This window comes from Clinocottus analis, unplaced genomic scaffold (assembly GCF_023055335.1).
Source record: "Clinocottus analis isolate CAN_PGR_092001 unplaced genomic scaffold, fCliAna1.0.p SCAF_3, whole genome shotgun sequence".
NCBI lineage: Eukaryota > Metazoa > Chordata > Actinopteri > Perciformes > Cottidae > Clinocottus > Clinocottus analis.
This window is the reverse complement of record NW_027176042.1, coordinates 11,213,586-11,235,709: the sequence shown is the minus strand read 5'-3', so window position 1 is coordinate 11,235,709 and position 22,124 is coordinate 11,213,586. Positions and strand designations below refer to the sequence as shown.

The window sequence follows — 22,124 nt, the reverse complement described above, 5'->3', positions numbered from 1 at the left end:
ATTTTTTGTTTGTATTTTTTTTTGTATTTTTTAATTATTTATCGAGCGGCTTCATGCACATTGAACGTGGCAACAACTATACATGCATTAACGATGGAACTGTGGCACATTTTCAAACTATAATATTTTGCTATATTATAACAGTTTTTCTGGAGGCGTGCAGAAGTCAGTGAAGAATACATCACTAGCCGATAATTCAAATGTTGTTATTAAAACATAACACCTCAACTATCAACATATGACCGTAGATTCTACCAATCAACGAGCTCCTCTAGACCATTTAAAAACGAAGTGCCGGTCAGCGCGCAATGATCTAGTGGGTGTGTTCGATTAGAAAACCCAACGTACCATCTGATACGTCCATTATTCCGGCTACCCCGGGCGGGGTTAGAAGAGGCCGAAACCAACCTTTAATTTGTCAACCGACTCAACACGGTACATCCGCGTGCAAAACCGGTGCATGAATCGAACTCATCCAACAGCGGGGCAATCATCTGATAGGAAACCACGGAACCAATAAACTGTATAATCCGTAACGCAAGAGTAGTGCGCTCAAAGTGTTAACTGTGTGAGAGAAAACTATACGGTAGTGTGTTTATGAAAGTATTAAAGTAAATTGTAATAACATATAAGGCGTTAACTCTACTCTAACAGGCATTTAACTCCTTCAAACATAACACAAATTAAATGTACACATGTCGTCAAATCATTTATATACACAATCAGTCATGGCATGTTAAATAAAATGTCACAAACTGTAAAATAATCGTAGGCTTTGAGTGTCTATGTTTTGAAGCGGAGGGACACACGCTCTCGCTGTCACTTCGCGTCTCCAACTAGATAATTCGTCTTTGAGTTCAATGAGTGGAGAGTGGACATGTACTGAAAGACGAGGAATCCATACCGAGCATATATATGAAAACAATTTAGCTGGAGTCCCAAGGAAGATGCAACGATGAGTCAACCGCAGCAGAATGAGTTCATTCCTCCTCCAGAGTGCCCTGTTTTTGAGCCCAGCTGGGAGGAATTTGCCGACCCTTTTGCCTACATCAACAAAATACGACCCATTGCAGAGAAATCTGGCATCTGCAAGGTCCGACCGCCGCCGGTGAGTATTTATTTAATTTAATAGTTATTCGGGGCTGTTTTTATTGTTGTGGCGTGGTGTGTGGACCTTAGCTGCTGTTGTTAATTTAGCAAAGTTGTGTTTTTAGACAGCGTTCAACATGGCGGATTGCAGCTCCGAGTTGAATTGTCAGCTCGCTTGAGCCCGGAGTGTGTTGTGTTTTCAACAACGAAAGTGGAGCGCTGTCGGACGATGAAGACGGTGTCTTGATCAAGTTTTTAACGTCCAAACACACGGGCGTTTATTTATTACAACGGCTATCTTATAAGAGCATAATGTGAACCAAAAATATATATACCCGGACGTTGAAGTTGGCCTCTATGCAAATATGATGGAAAGTGTTTACGTTAGCGCAGAATGAAATGAAACGCTTCCTGGATGGGTCGCACGGAAATCAGCTCTCTGAGACTCAAACTAATATTTTGACCATTGCCTTTTAAACAGTATAGTTGAATGTGTAGCTCAACTTTCCCGACAGGATTTGAAGGATTTAGCCGTTATGAGGTAACCAAGCTAACGTTAATCAGGCCCGTTTAAAGCTGCAGCTGTCCGGGATGTAACGTTAACGTTTCTAACGTTACGTACGTGCTCGGTGACCAACTGTTTATGGAGAGAGGACACGGGTTAACGGCTCAGTGTACCCTGCGTTTCTCTTTTCTTTTCTTTTTTAAATCGGAGCTTTCACATGTTTGAAACTTACTTGAATTGGATTATATAAATGGCTTGAGGACGTTTTTATTATTATTTTTTAGCTAACTTGCAGAATTACGTTATATTGTTATTATAAAAGCAACTGCCGGACTTTATTTACGTACATGTTTTTTTTCTGATCGAAGGGTTGTTTTGGCCACAATCCACACCCTTGACATGTCGCATCAGTTAAATACAGTATTATTACGACAGAAAGTAGAGGAAGTACCGTTTATAATAGATATTCTAAAATTGACATTTAGCTCACAATGATCTTGATTATGTTGTGATGGGAGAGGGAATATATGTATTCAAGGGTGTGTCCAAGCCCCCACGCAAATTAGATAAAGGCGACATACTCTGGAATAGTAAGTTAATTATAATGAGTGATTCTCCCATGTTATAATAATCATATTATTACATATTAATTATTTGGCAGTTACTATTGTATCACTTTAAAAACATTGAGGTCATGGATGCAAATTGTTTAATGTAATATTTGCCATAATATAGCCTCCTGGTTGAAATATAAGGAAGTTTGTAAGCCTATTTGCGGGTGAAACCAGATGGGTAGTGCTGCAATATAATCAAAGAACGGTTATATTGCAGCACTAATATCCTATTTACTGCTTTTTGTTGAATTTATTCGCAAAATATAAAGTTTTTTTTTGTCATATAGAAATACTAGAGAGACAAAGCAACAGCCTACTACACTCTAGCCCAAATAGTTTTTTAAATTGTCAATGCAAGTAATCTGGAGTGGCATCTTTATGACAAGTTTTAAAATGCTGGGGCCAATCCTTATGTTTTACTAAAAATCATATGATGGTAAGCAACATGTCTGAAACATTCAAATTGAGTGCCTGCTTGAGTATATACTGGTAATTGATACATGTACCAAAAGGGGAAGAGAAAACAAAATCCCATTTATAGGTCAAACCCCACCATGTGTCATACACTGTGCACTATTGTCTGAAGCCCTGTGTCATGCACCAACATTTCTACTGGATATTTAGACCAACATTTGGCTCGAGGGTGGTTTGTGAGCCAAACAAACCAATAAACAATCTCAAGTCCTTCAGCAATAGGAATCTGAGCTCATGAGAGTGGATGTCTATTGAAGAAAAATTTAAAATCCCGGAGGTGCGTGCGTGTGCGTGCGTGCGTGCGCGTGTGCGTGTGCGTGTGTGCGTGTGTGTGTGTGTGTGTGTGTGTGTGTAACATTTGTTTCACAGTGCTAATCCCACACTAACATGCATGCAGCAGGTGGTTTGTTATCATGAAAATGCTGACTATTGTAAAAATGAACTATGTGCTTCTGTACCCATTTAAGAAATACTGTGATAATTAAATTGGGTCATTAGCCTAGTTTCTAGGCTCAGCCGCCGCAGGTCACTTGATCTGTTCTTCACCACCTCTCGAAGGCCAATTTGGCACGTTTACTTTTCAATGCAATAATTTAGTGTTCGTTTGAGTTTTTGAAAGCAAAAGTTGTTATCTTCAAATGCTTATTATAAAAGTGTTATAACACTTGTATATTGTTTTATATTATTGTTTTATTATTCACAATTTGCTCTATACTAGGAGTGAATCGAGAAATACTTCAATTTAAAGAAAATGTTTTAACTTGAAATTTTAAAATCAAAGTTGTAGATCTAAGTGGGAGCTAGTTATAGCTTCAGACTAGTTATCTAATTCGAAAAAAATCTTAACCTTGCCAACAAAGCTGCTACCAGCCCATTCAGTTAATCTAATTTTGATTGGTATGTGGCCTGGTTTTCCTAAATGCCCAAACAGTGTTGAGCCCAGATTCTGAGCCATAAGGACAAAGTAACCATCCATTTAATCCTGTGGGACAGCAGGTGTGGCTTTGCACATTTTCAGTTTATGGATTTATGTAGAGTTTATAGATTTCTGTGTTCATTTTTTTAAACTTGGCACAGCTAGTCTGAAAACCTTTCTAACATACTATTTGAAACTGGAAACTTTTCTCGAGCCTCATAAAGTCTGTTCCACAGTTTCTGAAATTACTCTAAAATGTTGAGAATCTTTGAGGAAATAAACTGGAATATTTCAACTCTTATTTTCAACTTTAGACTTGAAAAAGAAAAAATACTCTTTACCTAACAAAGTATCAATCAGTTCATCAAGACAAATGCAAGTATATCAACTTCATATCAGCCAGTGTGGCATGTTTTCTTCACACTCACTATTTCACTGATGACAAATCAGCAGGAAAGTGTTATCACACATCCCGTCTTTAAACACATTTTTATTCTCTCGCTTTTAACGCTCTTTAAGTCACCATTTTAGATTATTGTCTTTTAAACATGTGTTTTTTCAAATTTTATTATTGTTTTTTTTGTTGTTATATTTGTTTATTGTACAACACTTTGGTCGAATATATTTTATAAATACTTTCATGAATCGTAAAACAGAAAATATCTTGCTGACTCTTGAGCCATTACTGACAGTATATTTTTGAGTCTTGCAGGAAGTTGTGTGGTCTAGCGTGTGTGAGTAGGTGTGCAAGTGCATTAATACCAGACATGTCTGTGTTTAGTCTTTCATAAAGACATATAGTGTTGTTACGTTGGTGTAGGTAAACATTACGACAGGCAGCATTGTGAAATGTTTGTGCATTTCTTTGTGGGATGATTATGTTATTTGATAAATAAAACACACATTTTCTGACTTTTATTTGTTAGTTTTACATCATCGCTAATAATGCAGCTAAAGGAAAATCACCAACATCTTATTTATCATGCATGCACAAAACTAGATAATAAATAAGATGTCCCCAAAGAAAATCAACATTTAATCAACCATTATTGGATGCATACACACACACACACACACACACACACACACACACACACACACACACACACACACACACACACTATGACTTCCTGTAATCCTATTAATGGTTCACTAGAATAATAGCAGTCTCTTGGAAGTGCAGACTGGGTCTGTAGTCAGGATTAGTTTGTGATTTTTACTCCATATTGACTATAGGCATTTAAATATCCCATGTATGTGAAAAGAAGCAATAGTCTCTCCTCAAATCTTTATTTGGGTCAAGACCTGTGTGAAATTATACTCCAACCTGTATTTATTAAAGTAAAGTCTGGTCTGAATAGTTAACTTGTTTTATTTAAAAGGTTTAGGGCAATCCAACAGTACTGTCCTGCAGCCGGGCACAGAAGCTTGAAGTTGAGCTCATTTTTTCACTAAATCTTTGACTGAAAATAATCTGCAGCAAAAACTACATCTATTCTGCTTAATGGACGTTTGGTAAAAAAAAAAAAAAAGAACAATGCCCAGCTGGTTAAGGAAATAACTTGCACTTTAAAGTATTTCGTAAATAAAAGCATCAATTTATGACCAGGTTTTAAAGATGTACGTATGTCTTCAATTGCAGCTGCGAGCCACAGACATGCTTAGGGGCCAGAAACGCATTTTGGGTTTTGGGGTTTTCGTGGGATTGGTTCAAAAAAACAAAAAACGTCAGTAACCCCGGCCTGATCCCTGAAGGAGGCTTGTTTTGAGTAGTTTTGATTTAACTGCTCATTTACTTCGGGCTTGTTGAGCATGCTGTACCTTTTTACTGACAAACGCCTTTTGGATTCTAATACTTTCATTTCAGTGTAACCGTCAAATATTTGGTGTCATTTTGCTCAATAAAGTGTTTGTTTTGTATTCTTTCAGGAATGGCAGCCACCATTTGCCTGTGATGTTGACAGACTAAAATTCACACCAAGGATACAAAGACTTAATGAGTTAGAGGTACATTTATTATTATTTTGTATGTAAAATGCAGTACATGTAAATTGAGTATTTGGTAAACAAAACTCTATTGATCATTGTATTCTTGCACTTTAAATCTGAAGTTATTGCTAAAATGTTCCTGCCTTTGTATTGCTTGGGAGAAATTGAAAAACAGTTTACAGCTTCAAAACATCTGATAAATCCTTGTTAAACTGTTAACTTTTGTTTCTCGGTGCTTTTAGGCTCAGACCAGAGTCAAGTTGAACTTCCTGGATCAAATAGCTAAATTCTGGGAGTTTCAAGGATGCACTCTGAAAATCCCTCACGTGGAAAGAAAGATTTTGGATCTTTACCAGCTGAATAAAGTGCGTGCAAATCCTTGCTCGTGTTAGAATCATGACAAATTCATCTTAATAAAGATAACATGCAGACTAAATGCATAATGTTTCTCTTTCAAGCTGGTGAATGAAGAGGGAGGCTTTGATGCCGTCTGCAGAGAGCGGCGCTGGACTAAGATCTCCGTCAAGATGGGCTTTGCTCCAGGCAAGGCTATTGGCTCTCATCTGCGGGCACACTATGAGCGAATCCTCTACCCATACAACCTGTTCCAGCATGGAGGGAATCAGCCTGTACGTCGCTTATGTTTTCCTTTACCAGTAGACCAGCAGTAGCTAGAATTGTTAAACAAGTTGTTTAAAATTGAGTAGATGTATATCGGAAAAATGAAATGTCAAGTTATGTGCCTTTTTTCAAGCTACAATGTAATGACTATAAACCACAAGTAGTGACTACCAGCTCTTCTAGGTCTACACACAGTATTATTATAGTTGACAACATTATAATTTGGTCTTCATTTTAATTTAGTTAAAAGGCGCTTTGACAGAGTCTTAGTTCGGTCCTGAGAATAGAAACAACAGTCGTATACAGCGCCAGGTATGTCATAAAACTAGAATTGATGAGCACACATCAAATTGGACCATTTTGAAATGTAAGGATCACAATACTGAGAAACACTAAGATTTGTCTCTAGCTCAATCCCTTCATAAGAACATTTATTGTGTTTGGTGTGTTTAAGGAGCTATAATGAAGGGACTTGAAGGAGATTGTATTGACATGTTGATTTTATAGTTAGTGTCTGATTTTGTTCCTTTGGCTTAAATGTAGGTTGAAAAAAAAGAAAAAAAAGAGCCATGTAGCTTTTTGTTGTACTTAATTTTTACTGTGGCTAGTTCAGTGTTTTTTGTGTTTTAAAATAATAATAATAATTCACATACTCCAACTTGTTTTTGCAGAGAGCCACTTTGACCAATGACACTAAGGATAAAGAGTACACCCCTCACGACTTGCCGCAGCGGCAGTCTGTCCAGCCTCAGGAGACCTGCAGCATTGCTCGCCGTGCGAAACGCATGAGATCGGAAGTGAGTCCCCACTCTCACTCTCTCGCTCTCGCTCTGACTGACGTTGTCACTTGTGACATTCATTATGTGTATGATATGCATGTTCATAAATCTGGACGTTTTAAGTAACAGTTTAATAATCAGGATGAAGGACAACCAGTTCTACCAACCTGTATTTTGACTGTGGCTATATTTCACTTTGATAATGAAGCTACATGTTTTTCATGGCAGTTCATATCTTATCGAGGTGCCTGTTGTTCCCTACTTCATGACTCTCACTGTGACTTTAACAGAGAGGCTGTTTAAAAACCGAACCAAGTGAAGTTTGCGAGAATCGTCCCAATCTCAGGAGGAGGATGGGAACGTATGTTGGCAAACAAGAACCTGGTAAGGACAAAGCAAGCAGTGCTGCTTCGTTTATAGAGGAAAAAGAGGATTGTCTCAGACGTGACCTCATTAGAGATTCTCAAAGCTTCCATTGAGCCTTCCTCTGTGTCTTTCAGTGAGACTGCCGGTTACTGAGGTGAAACGGGAGCCCATTAAACACGAGTATCCATCAGATTATGAAGAAGAAACTGTATTGGATAAGAGACCTCCCTCAAGTAAAGTAAGTATATTGTATTGAAATGTTATCTTACAACACAGCTAACACAGCAGTAAAAATATGTATCCATGCTGTAGTGTTGTACCGTGCTGTATATTATGTCTTTTCAGATAGACCAGTACATGTGCCTTGTTTGTGGCAAAGGGACTGCTGAGGACCGCCTGCTGTTGTGTGACGGCTGTGATGACAGCTATCACATCTTTTGTCTGATGCCTCCCCTCCACGACGTTCCCAAAGGCGACTGGAGATGTCCCAAGTGCCTGGCTCAGGTAAGCAAACCCTCTGCAGCTAAATCCCGGCAGAGATGCTCATAATTGGAATGAGAAAAATCATCTGCCTGATATTTACAAATATAATAAAACAGCAATTTTTTTCTACCTTTTTTTTTACTTTACAGGAATGTGGCAAACCTCCTGTTGCATTTGGCTTTGAGCAGGCCAGCAGAAGCTACACCCTGCAGGCTTTTGGAGACATGGCCGATTCCTTCAAGTCAGATTATTTCAACATGCCAGTTCATGTGAGTTTGCGTCTCTTGTTCATTGATAATCAACCTGTTTCCATTCTACTTAAGCCAGCCTCAGACCACCAGAGTGAGTTTTGGGGTTTTTTATCCCTGATTCACCTCATTGACAATCGGGAGAAATCTGATCTTGAATCATGATCGGTACTGATGTTCTGCCCAGACTATTGAGTGATGTGAGGGGTTTACAGATCCAGTCTTTAAACTCCTACACTCTTAGTAGCCTTGATTAATTTCAAACATGTTTGTAGGTGGCAGTTAAAGTCTGTATGATTACGTATTGTGCTTTCATAGCAAGACCACAATAGCCAATGAGAGAAGCAACGACTGTGTTGAATTAATTAATTCAACTTGAACGTTAGTTGAAATTATAAAAAGATATGCTAACCTTTGTGGCTCTAAAACATTAAAAATGAATAGGAAAACTATATGTGATTATGGTTTCTAAAAGGGGAAATTAACATAGTAGTTTATATCCATAACCTTATGAAATTGACTAAACATTCCAATAATTTCAAATGAATCTGTTTTCTCAGACTTTTCTTCGAGAACAGCAGTCTCTGTTACTTCTGTTTTATTACTTTGCCCTGGAACTAAGGAAGCCTTTGATAACACATTTACAGAGTCTTTTTTGTCTTATCAGATGTTGTTGGCACTCAAAACATCCTGTGAACATACTCTTACTGAACAAAGAGAGTGAAAGGGGGGAAAAGGTTAGAGATCTGGTTTTGGGAGTTTAGCAGGAAGTAGACAACTTAATGAGCAGCTAGTTTGAGACATAAATTGTTGTCAAGCTGAATTTCTGAAAAAGATAATGTTGTCATTGATCCCAGCAGATATATTCTGACAGGTGTGCAGTGAAAACAGTATTCTTAATCTGTTTGAACATGTGATCAAACTACCTTCAATTTTTCGACTATTGTGAATATGGCACTCAATCACACAATGTCATCTCTCCTTTTGTGCTTTAGATGGTTCCCACTGAGCTCGTGGAGAAGGAGTTCTGGCGTCTAGTCAGCACCATTGAGGAGGATGTCACTGTGGAGTACGGAGCAGACATAGCCTCCAAGGAGTTTGGGAGTGGTTTCCCTTTGAGTAACAGCCATTTTGAAGTCACTCCTGAGGATGAGGTACAATCTGTCTGCTGTTTTGAGAATGGTGTTTTATTTTTGTCTAACACATATATGATAACTATATGTGTTTAGGAGTTGTAAAGAGGAAAATGTATACCACAGTTTACCTCTACAACCTTCAAAGATTGAATTTCCACATAGCTTAAACATGTACATTGATTACCTAGGTTTATATAAGTTATAGTGCATTAAGTATAGCGCCAAACCGTGTATGATGAAAACCTGGCCTCCAATACTTTGTGAATGTTTTTCACCAAAAGAAAAATAACATAAAAATACTAATTATGTTTCTTTTTTTTTTTTAAATCATAGTATTTTCCTAATACGATTTAGGTTTTTGACTGGAACCAAAATAATATGATCAGTTTTCCTTGTGATAACTACGATAACACCTGCTGACTCGGCGTTATTTCAGTAAGAAGTCAAGTGCATTGAGACTTGTGTCTGACCTGCAGCATTACCTGAGCAGCGGCTGGAACCTGAACAACATGCCGGTGCTGGACTCCTCTGTGCTGACTCACATTACAGCCGACATCTGTGGGATGAAGTTACCTTGGCTGTATGTAGGGATGTGCTTCTCCTCCTTCTGCTGGCATATTGAGGACCACTGGAGCTACTCCATAAACTATCTTCACTGGTAGAGTGCACTCTCCAAACTCTATTGTGTATCTGTTTAGTGATTTTAATGCAGAAGTTTGACTCTTACACAACGGGCAATATCTTTCACAAGAAATGCATTTTTGTAGATCTGATTTATTCTTCAAATAAATTGGGAGTTTTTTTTTCAACTGATTGTTTTGACCATGTTTGCAGGGGGGAGCCAAAGACGTGGTATGGGGCTCCTGGTTATGCTGCAGAGCAACTTGAGTCAGTCATGAAGAACCTGGCACCTGAGCTGTTTGAGTCCCAGCAAGACCTCCTTCACCAGCTCGTCACCATCATGAATCCCAACACGCTGATGAACAACGGCGTCCCGGTAACCTGCTCTCAATGTTCCTCATTTATTAATCATCACATTTAAATGTCTGAAATAAAGTGAGATCTGTATACACCAAGTGTGGTGATGAAGTTCCTTACTTTAAATATTACACATCACAGTTATACAAAAAGTACCTCAGTTAATATGAATCAAAGTTGATAAAGAAAACATCAGCATGTTGCAGTGTCTTACCTTTTTTTGGGAAAATATCTTTTAATAACCTGATATGAATCAAGACATCAAAACTTTGCTTGGTTCAACATTGTCAGTCTCAATATCACCCTTATAACAAATGGTAACACTTACTGCTTCACGTTTCCTAATTTGTATTTTCTTGCTGATTTACTAGATCTATCGCACCAACCAATGTGCTGGGGAGTTTGTCATCACTTTCCCCAGAGCCTACCACAGTGGGTTCAACCAGGGCTTCAACTTTGCTGAAGCTGTCAACTTTTGCACCATGGACTGGGTAAGAACATGTGTTGTCACCACACCAGATCATTTCAAAAGTCTCTTGCTGTAAAGTTATGTTGTTCATGCAGTAGGAGTTCTGTTTATTAGACTTTACTGATAAATATGTTTTGCTCCAGCAGAGATTTTTATGTTTGCCTAGAATAGTGGAAAACAAAAGTGGTGAAAAATTGTCTAATAATATATTTAATTTGTATAGCATCTTTTAATGCCAAATTACAGCCAAACATTTTTTACAAAACAGGATTAAAAACAATTTTATACGCCCTTGATACAGATTAAACGGTATAACATTTGATATTCAGGTACAGAAGCATGTTGTTGATATTATTCATGTTTCGCCTTTTAATAGTTCTGGTTAGCCCATCGCTTCTAAACTCAAATCTGTCTATATATTTTCTGACAGATGCCCATCGGCCGTAAATGTGTGGCGCACTATCGCCAGCTGAGCAGGTACTGTGTCTTCTCACACGACGAGATGGTTTGTAACATGGCCTACAAAGCAGACGCGATGGATGTCAACCTGGCGTCCAAAGTGCAGAAGGAGATGACTGTCATGGTCCAAGAAGAAGAACAACTGAGAGAGAAGATTAATAAATTGGTGAGTTGGTCTTGTTTTAAGGATCTCTTTCATCTGTTTTTGTTTAATGATGGCAGGTTTAATATTTTAGCACACATGATTGACATCCAGGACAAAAAATTGAGTTAACAGGACACAATTACTTTATTTTCCTAAAATGTCTCAAATTTGGAACGGAAGAAGAATTGCAAATTGTTAGAATAAAAAAAATCTTAATCCCATCAATTTATTCAGTTTGTTGTATTGGCTCCTGTGGGGCAGTTATAGTAAAGCAGGTATCAAGACTACATTAGAGAGAACTTTAAGACTATTGTGTGTCTGTTCAGGTCCCTCATTTAGTTCCCCGGTCTTCCCTGCAGCTCAAATTACTGATTTTTGTGTGTGTGTGTGTGTGTGTGTTTACCCCAGGGTGTGGTGCAATCTCGACAAGTTGATTATGAAGTGCTCCCTGATGAGGAGAGGCAGTGCAGCAAGTGTCGAACCACCTGCTACCTGTCTGGTATCACCTGCGCCTGCAGTCCTGGCAAGATGGTGTGTCTGTACCACACCCGGGACCTCTGCTCCTGTCCTCTTAGCAACCGTACACTCCAGTGAGTCTCCTATAACCACACCAACTGATCATACTTGCTCTCTTCTAAATTTTACTGTTCCTACGACTATTATGAATTGTCCAAATAAAACATGTTTATCTCATTAGATTATTTTAAAACATTATAATCCTAATATACAATTTGTGTTTTCTAGTTTTCCTTTTTCAGTAGGTAGAAAACATATTTATTTTTATTTGAACTTGAAAAATGATCATTCATTATTTTACTGTATATTCATTGCCTCATTTTTGTCTTTCCCTGCAGTTACAAGTTTACACTGGAGGAGTTGTATCCTATGATGGAATCAGTGAAGCTGCGTGCAGAGTCCTATAAAGAATGGCTCTGTAGTGTGCAGGACATCCTGGAGAACAAAGGAAACAAGAAAAGAGGTTTGGCAATGGAAAAAAGCGAAAAACTACAAAACTCAATACTCCAAAATTGAGTAGCATTTCCTTTTGCTACTTTGTCATCCAGCCACATTGTATTAAATTACTTAACCTCATAGTTTATAGTTTCTGAAAGTTTGTACCACTTTCTGACAGGTTTGGAAGAGCTCCACAGCCTGGTGGAGCAGTCAGAAACAAAGGCGTTCCCACAAATCAGTCTCCTGGATCAGCTACGCACAGTTGCATCAGAGGCTGATAAAGTTGCTGTGATGGCCCAACAGCTTCTTAATGGAAAGAGGCAGACGAGGTACGACTTTAAGAGATTTTTACACCTTTTTTTCAATTTGTATTGTATTGGAAAATACAGTTTTCCACTGATGTTAAACAGTTTTGGTGTGAGGTTGACTCGAGTCATCTTTTGTTATTGTTAATGTTTAATGTTGATTGTATAATTATTGGCGGTATTAGGGTTCATTTACTGTTCATATTTTAATTTAACTTGGTTGACAAAGGTAGTGAAATGCAGGATTTAATTTCAAGATTCCAATATTGTAGTTCAGAGACTACATTACTTTTTGGGTTTATTTTAACTGTTCCAGACAATTCTGTCATTTGATTTTTATTTGCTGTTTCTTTTCTATATTTGTATATCAGGTATCGTTCTGGAGGAGGAAAGTCTCAAAACCAGAACGAGTTGACTGTTGAAGAGCTGAGGTCTTTTGTCCGACAGTTTGACAACCTGCCGTGCAACATCCGACAGGCTCCTTTACTAAAGGTTAGTGAGTTTGGAAATTCTTTAAATGACGACCTGAGTAGCGGCGTTCCGTCGGTGTTGTTTTCATAAAGCCACAAAAGAGCTGCAGACACAGTGAGTTCTCTTGCACGCGCATGACAGGAGACCGTTCATTTCCTTTTCTTCTTTTTTTTTATTTTGAGCAGCAAAAAACGCTCACAAAGTACACAAAAGAATAAACGTTCAAAACTATCATCCGGTCATCCGATTACATGGTAAAAAAACTGTCTGCTCACGTGTAATGCACCTCTTTCCTTACACTTGCTGCCATCATGGTGTCATTAAATCAACTGGCTTGAGTGTCTATTATTAACATAAACATCTTTCAATATATTTCAAACATAGTTTTAAGTCTTTTTTTTTTTTTTTACATTTCTTTTCTTTTCATCTGATCTTCTTGTGTTTACGTTGCTTCCTGCAGTAAACACAGCTTATTGACGAGTCTCTCCAGCGTGCTGGTTTTAGTCTGCAGCTTCACTCTGCGTAAAGTTCCACTGGAGTCCAGTATGGTTTGGGTTATCCTTCCCATTATCCATATGTTCTGTGGTGACAAACTGTCAACTATTAGCACTACGTCTCCATGCTTGAAGTTTCTCTTCAACCTGCACCACTTTTGCCGCTCCTGAAGGAGAGGTACGGTAAGTATTCTCGAGTCCATTTGGTCCAAAACAGATCTGCGAGATACTGTACTTACCTTTAGCGTCTCCTTGCATACTGATCGTCCTTGTTGAATGTTCCCGGTGGCATGTTGGGTTGCACTTTCAGCAACAGCAGAGGATTGAGAGTCAGAGGCTCCATGTCCCATGGGTCATCAGATGGGCTCGTGAGTGGTCGACCATTAATGATACTTTCAACCTCATACATCAGCGTTTGGAGATTGTCGTCAGTGAGGGTCTGTTCTCTCACAAGGACGTTAAGAATCCTCCGTGCAGTTTGACTCTGCCGCTCCCAGACTCTTCCTTGGTGGGAAGCAGCTGGGCTGTTGAACATCCATTTGATGCCTTTCTTTTGCAGGGTTTTTTTTTCAATCTTTAACTCGTTCAGGCTCTCAGTGGCCACTGGCAACTCTTTTTCTGCGCCAACATAATTTGTGCCATTGTCCGAGCGCATAATGGAGACCTGGCCTCTTCTGCTTATGAAACAGCGTATGGCAATGATGCAAGAGCTGGTGTCAAGACTGTCCGCTATCTCTATAACCACTGATCCAATGGCGAGGCAGGAAAACATTACACCGTACCTTTTGACATTGCTCCAGCCCCGTTTGGCTTCAAAGGGACCAAAATAATCCACGCCCACATTAGTAAATTGTGGCTGATTTGGTGTCAGGCGATCTTCCAGCAGATTCGCCATCTTTTGCTCTCCCACTCTGCCTTTCAGCCTCCTGCAGACTGTGCATCTTGAGATACGTTTTCTCACTGCTGAGGTTGCTTTCGGAATCCAAAACTTTTGTCTTAAGTTCGACAACATGCATAGTTGCGTCCAATGTCCAATCTTTTCCTGAAGATTAAGCAGAATGAGGGAAGCGACTCTGGAGTCTTTTGACAGAATTGCAGGGTGTTTGGCACTGTCTGTCATGGTGGATTCATCCAGCTGTCCTCCAACTCTTAAGATACCATCTTCCAAAGTGGGATGAAGCTTGTATAGCTAACTATTTCTCTATTTCATTTGTGGCTCTTACAACCTGAATCATAAGTATTCAAGTTATATTGGTTACCTGGAAAACAACTGGCAGAAATTTAAAGCTTTTCATTTAAACATCACACTTTTACATTGCAGTATAATAATGTCTACACCAAATAAGTGAATTTGGCTGCATTTTAGAATGTAGTCTTGTCTCAGTAGTGAAATATCTGTCCCTAAATGCCTGTTGTGAATGTGTCCCCCAGGACCTGTTGACCCGGGTGGATGACTTTCAGCAGCGCAGTGAGCGTCTCCTCTCTGACGAGTCCCCCAGCACGCTGGAGCTGCAGTACCTGCTGGACGAGAGCCTGGGCCTGGACGTTGAGCTACCCCAGCTGCCCCTGCTGCGGGAGAGACTGGAGCAGGCCCGCTGGCTGGAGACCGTGCAGCAAGCAAGCAGCCGGCCAGAGAGCCTGTGCCTGGACACCATGAGGAGGTTGATAGACCAGGGTGTGGGTTTGGCCCCTCACAGCTCTGTGGAAAGAGCCATGGCTCGTCTGCAGGAGCTGCTGACTGTGTCGGAGCAGTGGGAGGAGCGGGTGCTCAGCCTTATGGAAGCTAGGTGAGGACATGGAGCAGCAATAGGCCTTAGTCAACATGTCGATAGCTCTTATCTTTTTCATGCCCTCCCTGCCTGTGGTTTAGGTGGAGACAAACAAAAAAAAAGTACTAAAGGATAAAGTACTCAGTAATTTGATAAAACTATGATGAATGTACCAGATTCAAAATCAGATGCTATGAATTTTTTTCATCAGTGGTAAAAATGATTCATAAAAAGAAAATATTCAAGTTTTAGCATAATGTAGTTTATTACTTTTTTTTATGGTAAAATGTATACAACTATGACTGTTCATTACACATAACAGACTACAAACTCTTCTATAAGCTGTTCCGAATCAAATTCAGGAACAACTTAGTTTGGTTCTAGTTGTGAACCTGCAGACTAAAACTTTATTTAAAATAATGTAAAGTCTGTATTTATAATTAGTGAATTATACTTTTTTTAGTAATTTTAGTTCTTAAAAAGTGGCGTCAGAGAAAATGTGAAATCAGCTTTAACTTTAGACCGAGTGAAATGTGCCACGTCTGCAGAGCCGGATCATGTTGGATAAAGAGGATGACGGTGTTGTGAGTGTTTAACCCTCTGATGGCTCCACAGAGACTGTAAAGCACCAGACTCTGCAATAGCAAGCGCCTCATTTGATCTGATACTTCATGTTTGTATACATCTATCAAAAATTAAGTCCTATTTCGGTAGGATTCAAAACTGAAACTGAAGATAAGCGATAAAGTGACACATTCCCACATCAGACATTCTATAAAACCTGAACAGATCATGTCTCTTCACAGGCCGTTTCGCAACATGGAATCACTCGATGCCGCTCTACAAGAAGTAGAAAACATCCCTGCTTATCTTCCCAACTGTCTGCAGCTGAAGGACGTTGTCACCAAGGCCAAGAAATGGCTCCATGAAGCCGAAGCACTTCAGGTGAAACATACTTCAACTTAAACTATGCTTTAAATTCTCAGCTCTTAACACTTGCCTGAGATGGTCAGAGATAATAATAAGAATAATAAGAATAACAAGAAGAATACGCTTTATTTGTATAGTGCCTTTCGCAGACCAGGGTCACAAAGCGTTTTTGGTCAGCTGTTTGCAGTGTTGCACTAAAGACATATCTTTGTCGAATACAACACCCAGATTTCTTAGGCTCGGTTTAACAGATTTGCCCAAGTCACCCAAGTACTGGTTGATCCCTGGAATTACGTCATCAGGGGCAATAACCAGTGTTTCTGTTTTGTCCACATTTAGCAGCAATGGTTGAGTTTGGATTATAAATCTGGCATGTGCATGTTTGCAGCTCGGGGGACGTATTCCTGTGTTGGACAGCCTCTCTGAGCTGCTTCTCAAAGCAGAGGGCATCCCAGTGATGCTCGAACCGCTGAGTCGGCTAGAGGTCCTCGTCAGTGACGTTCAGACCTGGAAGGAGAGCGCAGCAAAGACATTCCTACTGAAAAACTCACCTTTCTCTCTCCTTGAGGTAAGTAGATGTTACTAAGTATGCTCATTTCAAAGCTATACAACAGGACCAATAAATCATGTTTTTTTATCATTATTTATGTTCTTAGGTGCTTTGTCCAAGATGTGATGTTGGCACCGGGCATCAGAAGTCGAGGTCTAAAAAAGCAAAAGAAGCGACACAGATCAGTAAAAAATCTCCAACAAAACTGGATTCTCTGTGTGATGTGGAGAGAGCTCTCTCTGAGAGCAAGGACTCTGCCTCTGCTGTGAGTGTAAATGCAGTATTTAATCTTTTCTCAGTTACTGTACAAGTAGGGTTTGGGGAGAGGGGGAAAATAAATTGTAATCATTAACAACATTCCAATGAATATTTACAGTTAAAACTAGGAAATGGTCTCCATAGTGTATTAGGGTGACACCACAAATTATCCAACAGAGCTGTCAGAAATCCTGAAAACATATTCAAAAGTTTCTGAATACAGGTTGTGTATTTCTCAATGAATTGAGTGTTTTGAAAAACACAAACAAAAATATGTGAAGATCTTACTTTCACATCTTTTTTGTTGTGGAGCTTTTGGATAGTAGTTCTCAAAAACCCACCAAAAGAAATACTATATTATTTAATTAACTCAAAAGGGCATTTTACAATACAATGATCCCTTCTGGGATCATTGTATGCATCACAGCTGTAAACGCTGTGATGCATACTTAACAAAAAGAAATACACGTGTAGTGCTCTAAAAATGAAGCCCCTGGTCTACTATGTTAGCAACAAAAGGCAGAGAAACATTAACACTATTTCAAAAGTGTGGGGATGTTACCTTAACAGCCCTAATTACAAACGTAGGGATGAGCCTAATCTGGCCTCAGTTTTTAGACCAAGAATAAGATTATTCTTTAATTTGCATTCATAAAGTTACATTTTTCTCCTTCACAGATGGCAACTCTCGCTGAGGTCCGCCAAAGGGAGATGGATATCTTGTTGGCTCTGCGTGCTTCAAACGAGTCCAAGCTTGTTCCTGCTGAAAACTGTTCTGCACTCGGTGTTTGCGTTTGCCAAAAGGCCCCTTCGGGTGCTATGATGCAGTGTGAACTCTGTCGAGAAGTTTTCCACTGCGGTTGTGTTACAACACCGGTAAACCTAGAGTACGGCCAAGCCTGGCTCTGCCCTCTTTGCCAACGGTCGAGGAAACCCCCTCTGGACAAGGTCCTGCCTCTGTTGGCTTCACTGCAGAGGATTCGTGTGCGGCTGCCAGAAGGGGACGCCCTGCGCTTCCTCATTGAAAGGACGGTGCGATGGCAGCACCGAGTTCAGCAGGCATGCACAGAGGGGGTGCTGAAGAAAGTGTCAAAGATGGTCAGTGGAAACGCATTTTATAACTGTGTTACACACATTTTAATAGACAAGTCTCCTCATGGTCTATTTGCTTCATGAGTGACATTGATGTTGTAGACGCACTTGATCCCAGTCAAGCATACTTAAGTGGATTGTTTATCGTTCCAGGGGAGAGATGGACCTGGAATGTCTTCACATCTGACTCAGGAAACAAACTGTTCATCTTTCCATACAGAGCACCAGTCTGTTCCACTTCAGGGTCAGTGTAAAAGCTTTAGCACTCTGCATCGGAGCATACTTTGCATTTTTTTCCTTTTTATCTTGCCTCTAACTGTCCGCTGTTATCATATTTGTCGCAGGACTTGGCCCTGAGCTGGAGGAGCTGATGGTGGAGGGATTCCTACTGCAGGTCACTCTGCCTGAAACTGAGCAGCTGTACAGATACCTGCTGTACAAACTGGTCCCGCTGCTCTCGCATGGCGTCCCCTGTAAGAACAACACAGAACAGGACCAACAGTCACAGAGAGGGAGCCCCCACCACAACAAGGTAACGAGGACCACATGTTGCTAGCGGATCATTGGATCAATCCCACGTATTATGACATATTATTCATCATGATGTGTTTATTATAATATTCATGCCTTTACACAGAATGGAGTTTCCGGTCTCAAAAAGAAATTGCTGAACGGGCCGAGCAAAAGAACCAAGCGGCGTAAGGAAAGCTCAGAGTCGCAGCACAGCGAGAAGGCCAAGAAGATCCCCAAAAAGAAGTCTAAGAAGAGCAAAGAGAAGTGCGAAGACACAGAGTGGGCGTGTTCTCCCACACACCCAGGATCTGACCCCACTGCCTCAGACTCAGAGGAGGATTACTCGCTGTGTGCTGCACCATGGTGCAGAGAGCCAGAGGGCGACGAGGTTTGTTTTATAGCAGACGACTTAACGTACTACATGCAGAAGATTTAACTTATTTGTATCATTTATTTTGTTAACATTTTTCTCCCATTTTACTGCTTCTCAGGTGAACTGGGTCCAATGTGACGGCAGCTGCAATCAGTGGTTCCACCAGGTCTGTGTAGGGCTTTCTGCTGAGCGAGCGGAGAAGGACGACTATATTTGCATAAGCTGCACACAGCCAGACTATGACCGAGGAGAATGAAGACCAAAAAGCATCTTTGATGGATCAGCGTTTTTTGTTGCGAACCCCAGCACTTAAGTGCACACCTGAACTCTGTGTGCTCCTGTGGCTTCTCCCCCTTTACCTTCTGGCGTGCCGTAGTAAAAATGGTGCTTTTCACTGTTTTTCCCCAAGTTACAAAAGAGTTCTGTCACTGTTTTGGTCACGTGGCTGGTTTTTCAGCCCATCAACTAATCCTTTCTGAAACTTTCCAAAACTTGATGCAGATGTACAAAATATTTCAACAGCGCAGGGATTTTTCAACCAAAAAAAAGTCAATTTGACATCACATTTTAGAACTGCTTTTCTTTTCCTTTTATTTTTTACATACATCTGAACAATGTGAAACAAATCTTTTTCTTGTAGAGTAAATATTATTTATCTAAGCAATAACTGAACTGATTAATTGAGGTTCAGTTTTCACTTGAGCTATATTTGTGCTTATAAACTCTTTGATGCAAACACCCTGAAAAATTCACATTTGAATCCTTATTATTGCACAGTTCAATTTAATATTTGTGAACAGAATTTGAATTAGAAACAAGAAAGAAACAAGAGACTAACGACTGCTATTTGAGCCAAGATGTGCGAAATGTTGCATCCGTATCATATAATAAATTCCTGACTATGATATAAAGTCTGTTTCCTTTTTCTCTGTCAGCAGAGGAAAGAACAGTCTTGGCGTTGCTTAGGACTTAATTATGTTCACAAAATAAGAACGAACTGTCCAACATTAAAGGAATGTACATTTGGTTTTAGGGTGGATTTTCCATTTATGGTTTAGATTAAAATATTGTGTTGGACTTAGATTTAACACAGTGTGTGATTTATTTACCACAGGTATATGACCTTTTTCTGCTCCTTTTTGGGTAAATAATATAATTCATATGTTGCAGTTTGCATTATAAAATAAAAAAAAGTTTGTTCCCATATGTCTGATTTTTATTTGGAAAAATTTGAAAGCTCCAAGGAAGCCAGATTACTTTGAGATTATTAATTTGCAGAACTGGCAGTCTTGGTGGTTTACTACTAGTCTTTCAAATTTGGCATAAAACAATGAACTTGACAAGGTTTGTTGGTAGTTTCAAATCGCCTCAATAAATTAATCTCTCTCAGATTATCTTACAGAAAAAGATTGCTTTATGGTCCGATTTTTGTTCTTGTCTAACTGCGGTCTACTGGGGTCACACCCGGATGGTTTGTAGGAGATCGGCGTTCGAAACCCGGCCTGTACACACTAACGGCATAAGCGCGATACAAAGTACCCTGAGGTAACTCTCGTTAGGCCGATAAGCGACGTGGTGGAAGTACTGTTTTCCGCAGTGTTTGACTTGCTCACTTAAGTATACCTGTGTGAGGCTAAAAGCAGCCCAAGTAAAGTACAACCCTGTGGCAAGTCGACTGCACTTGCTGTGTTAGAATGTTGTTTTTTTTTGAGCAATCCTAAAATTGTCACCTTGGAGTTCAGGGTATGTCGCGTGTGTAGGTAACAAAAAAAATAATTAATACACAGCATGAAATATGTCTGTATAAATAACATAGATCAAAGACAGGTTAATGCAATTAGATACCATCAAATAGTTTCCTTCCCTGCCAGTAGATGGCGTTCTTGTGACCTGCAGCAGGGCTCTCAGATTCAGCCCTGAGGCCTCACTGTCTACATTTAGCTCATGAACAAAGACTCAAAAAGATGATTTTGACAGAACAGTAAAAGAACATCTGACATTAAATTGAATGTCATGTCAGTATGTTCATTTACAATAATTATCTTTACATTTTTACAAATACATACAGTAAGGCCTCAGTGCTGCAGATCACAAGCTTGGTAGTAAATCGACACAAGAGGGTACTTTTATCTAATCATGCACGCAAAATGCACTCTGGGGTGACAATTTTAGGATTGAACAAAAGAAGAAACTTTAAAAAAAGTTGCTTTCACAGTGGCGAGTGCACAGTTACACAGTAAAGGGTCAGTGTCTTGAGAGGCACAACATTTCTTTAGTTGAGTGCTTTGGTTGGAGTTTTATTTCCTGTGTTAATTGTTTATCACTCTAAAACATTCAAGCTGCCCAACATAAACCAGTTTCTTTCTGAGATTGAGAAGTGACTTGTGTAGTGTTACAGGCTTGGAATTATTCATACAATATCTATTAACATCAGTTAAAGTCCATGCCGATTTATTCAATGCCGATATACTCAAGTCCACTTTCCTTTCAATCATGTGGCTCCAGGGAAAGGGGTTCATAAAATATCTGGGAAATAGCCTGTTACGCCCCCTGGTGGCTCGAAGTGGGACAGAACATAAGGGCAGCAGGTTTGGTTAAGTGAGGGTGCAGTCACACCAATTCAGGACACCAAAAGTGATAAGAAAAGAATTTATTTACAACAATAAAAGGACTATCAGTGGCACCGAAGAAAACATAACAAAACCCACGCCCTACTTGACAGGTGCTGTGCACGCAAAAAGTACAGTGGGTGGTGCTCACTCTAACCTGGGGTATTAACACGTAAACCTACGTGTATGTAGCACGTAAACCCCGGAGTATCTTACCTGTCCTCATTGACCCTGTGCGCACAACAAAAAGGAATTAACAAAGACAAAAGTTGTTGTTTTTTTTGTCACAAAACAAAAGTAGGCTGCTAATGAATCAGTAGAGGTTACCAAAACCCAAGCAATAAACAAAGCAGTATCAAACCCACACGGTCAGCGCTCAACCAGCTTGAGCGCTGACCAAACCAAAAGCGACCAACACCCTCGCTGATCGAACACCGGGCTTTATAGGGGAATGGTTGATTGGTGATCAGGAACAGGTGTGATTATTTGATGACTGGAACCAGGTGTGCACGTCTGTGAAGCATGAGAATGAACA

The 22,124-nt window shown here is 39.7% G+C and overlaps 1 protein-coding gene across 1 annotated transcript; it reads left to right on the top strand.

Annotated features, from left to right (window-relative positions):
• The first annotated feature begins 747 nt into the window (after positions 1 to 747).
• kdm5ba (lysine demethylase 5Ba) lies at positions 748 to 20,186 on the top strand. The gene is made up of 27 exons (XM_068593836.1): positions 748 to 1,108; positions 5,528 to 5,605; positions 5,830 to 5,952; positions 6,046 to 6,216; positions 6,880 to 7,005; positions 7,278 to 7,371; positions 7,488 to 7,591; positions 7,699 to 7,857; positions 7,986 to 8,105; positions 9,080 to 9,238; positions 9,697 to 9,878; positions 10,055 to 10,217; positions 10,570 to 10,689; positions 11,098 to 11,292; positions 11,680 to 11,861; positions 12,126 to 12,250; positions 12,404 to 12,554; positions 12,902 to 13,022; positions 14,927 to 15,282; positions 16,071 to 16,209; positions 16,583 to 16,762; positions 16,851 to 17,009; positions 17,681 to 18,100; positions 18,248 to 18,338; positions 18,439 to 18,626; positions 18,732 to 18,995; positions 19,099 to 20,186. The coding sequence occupies exons 1-27, from the start codon at positions 956 to 958 to the stop codon at positions 19,234 to 19,236; spliced, it is 4,461 nt and encodes a 1,486-aa protein (XP_068449937.1). The 5' UTR covers positions 748 to 955; the 3' UTR covers positions 19,237 to 20,186.
• Positions 20,187 to 22,124: the final 1,938 nt, after the last annotated feature.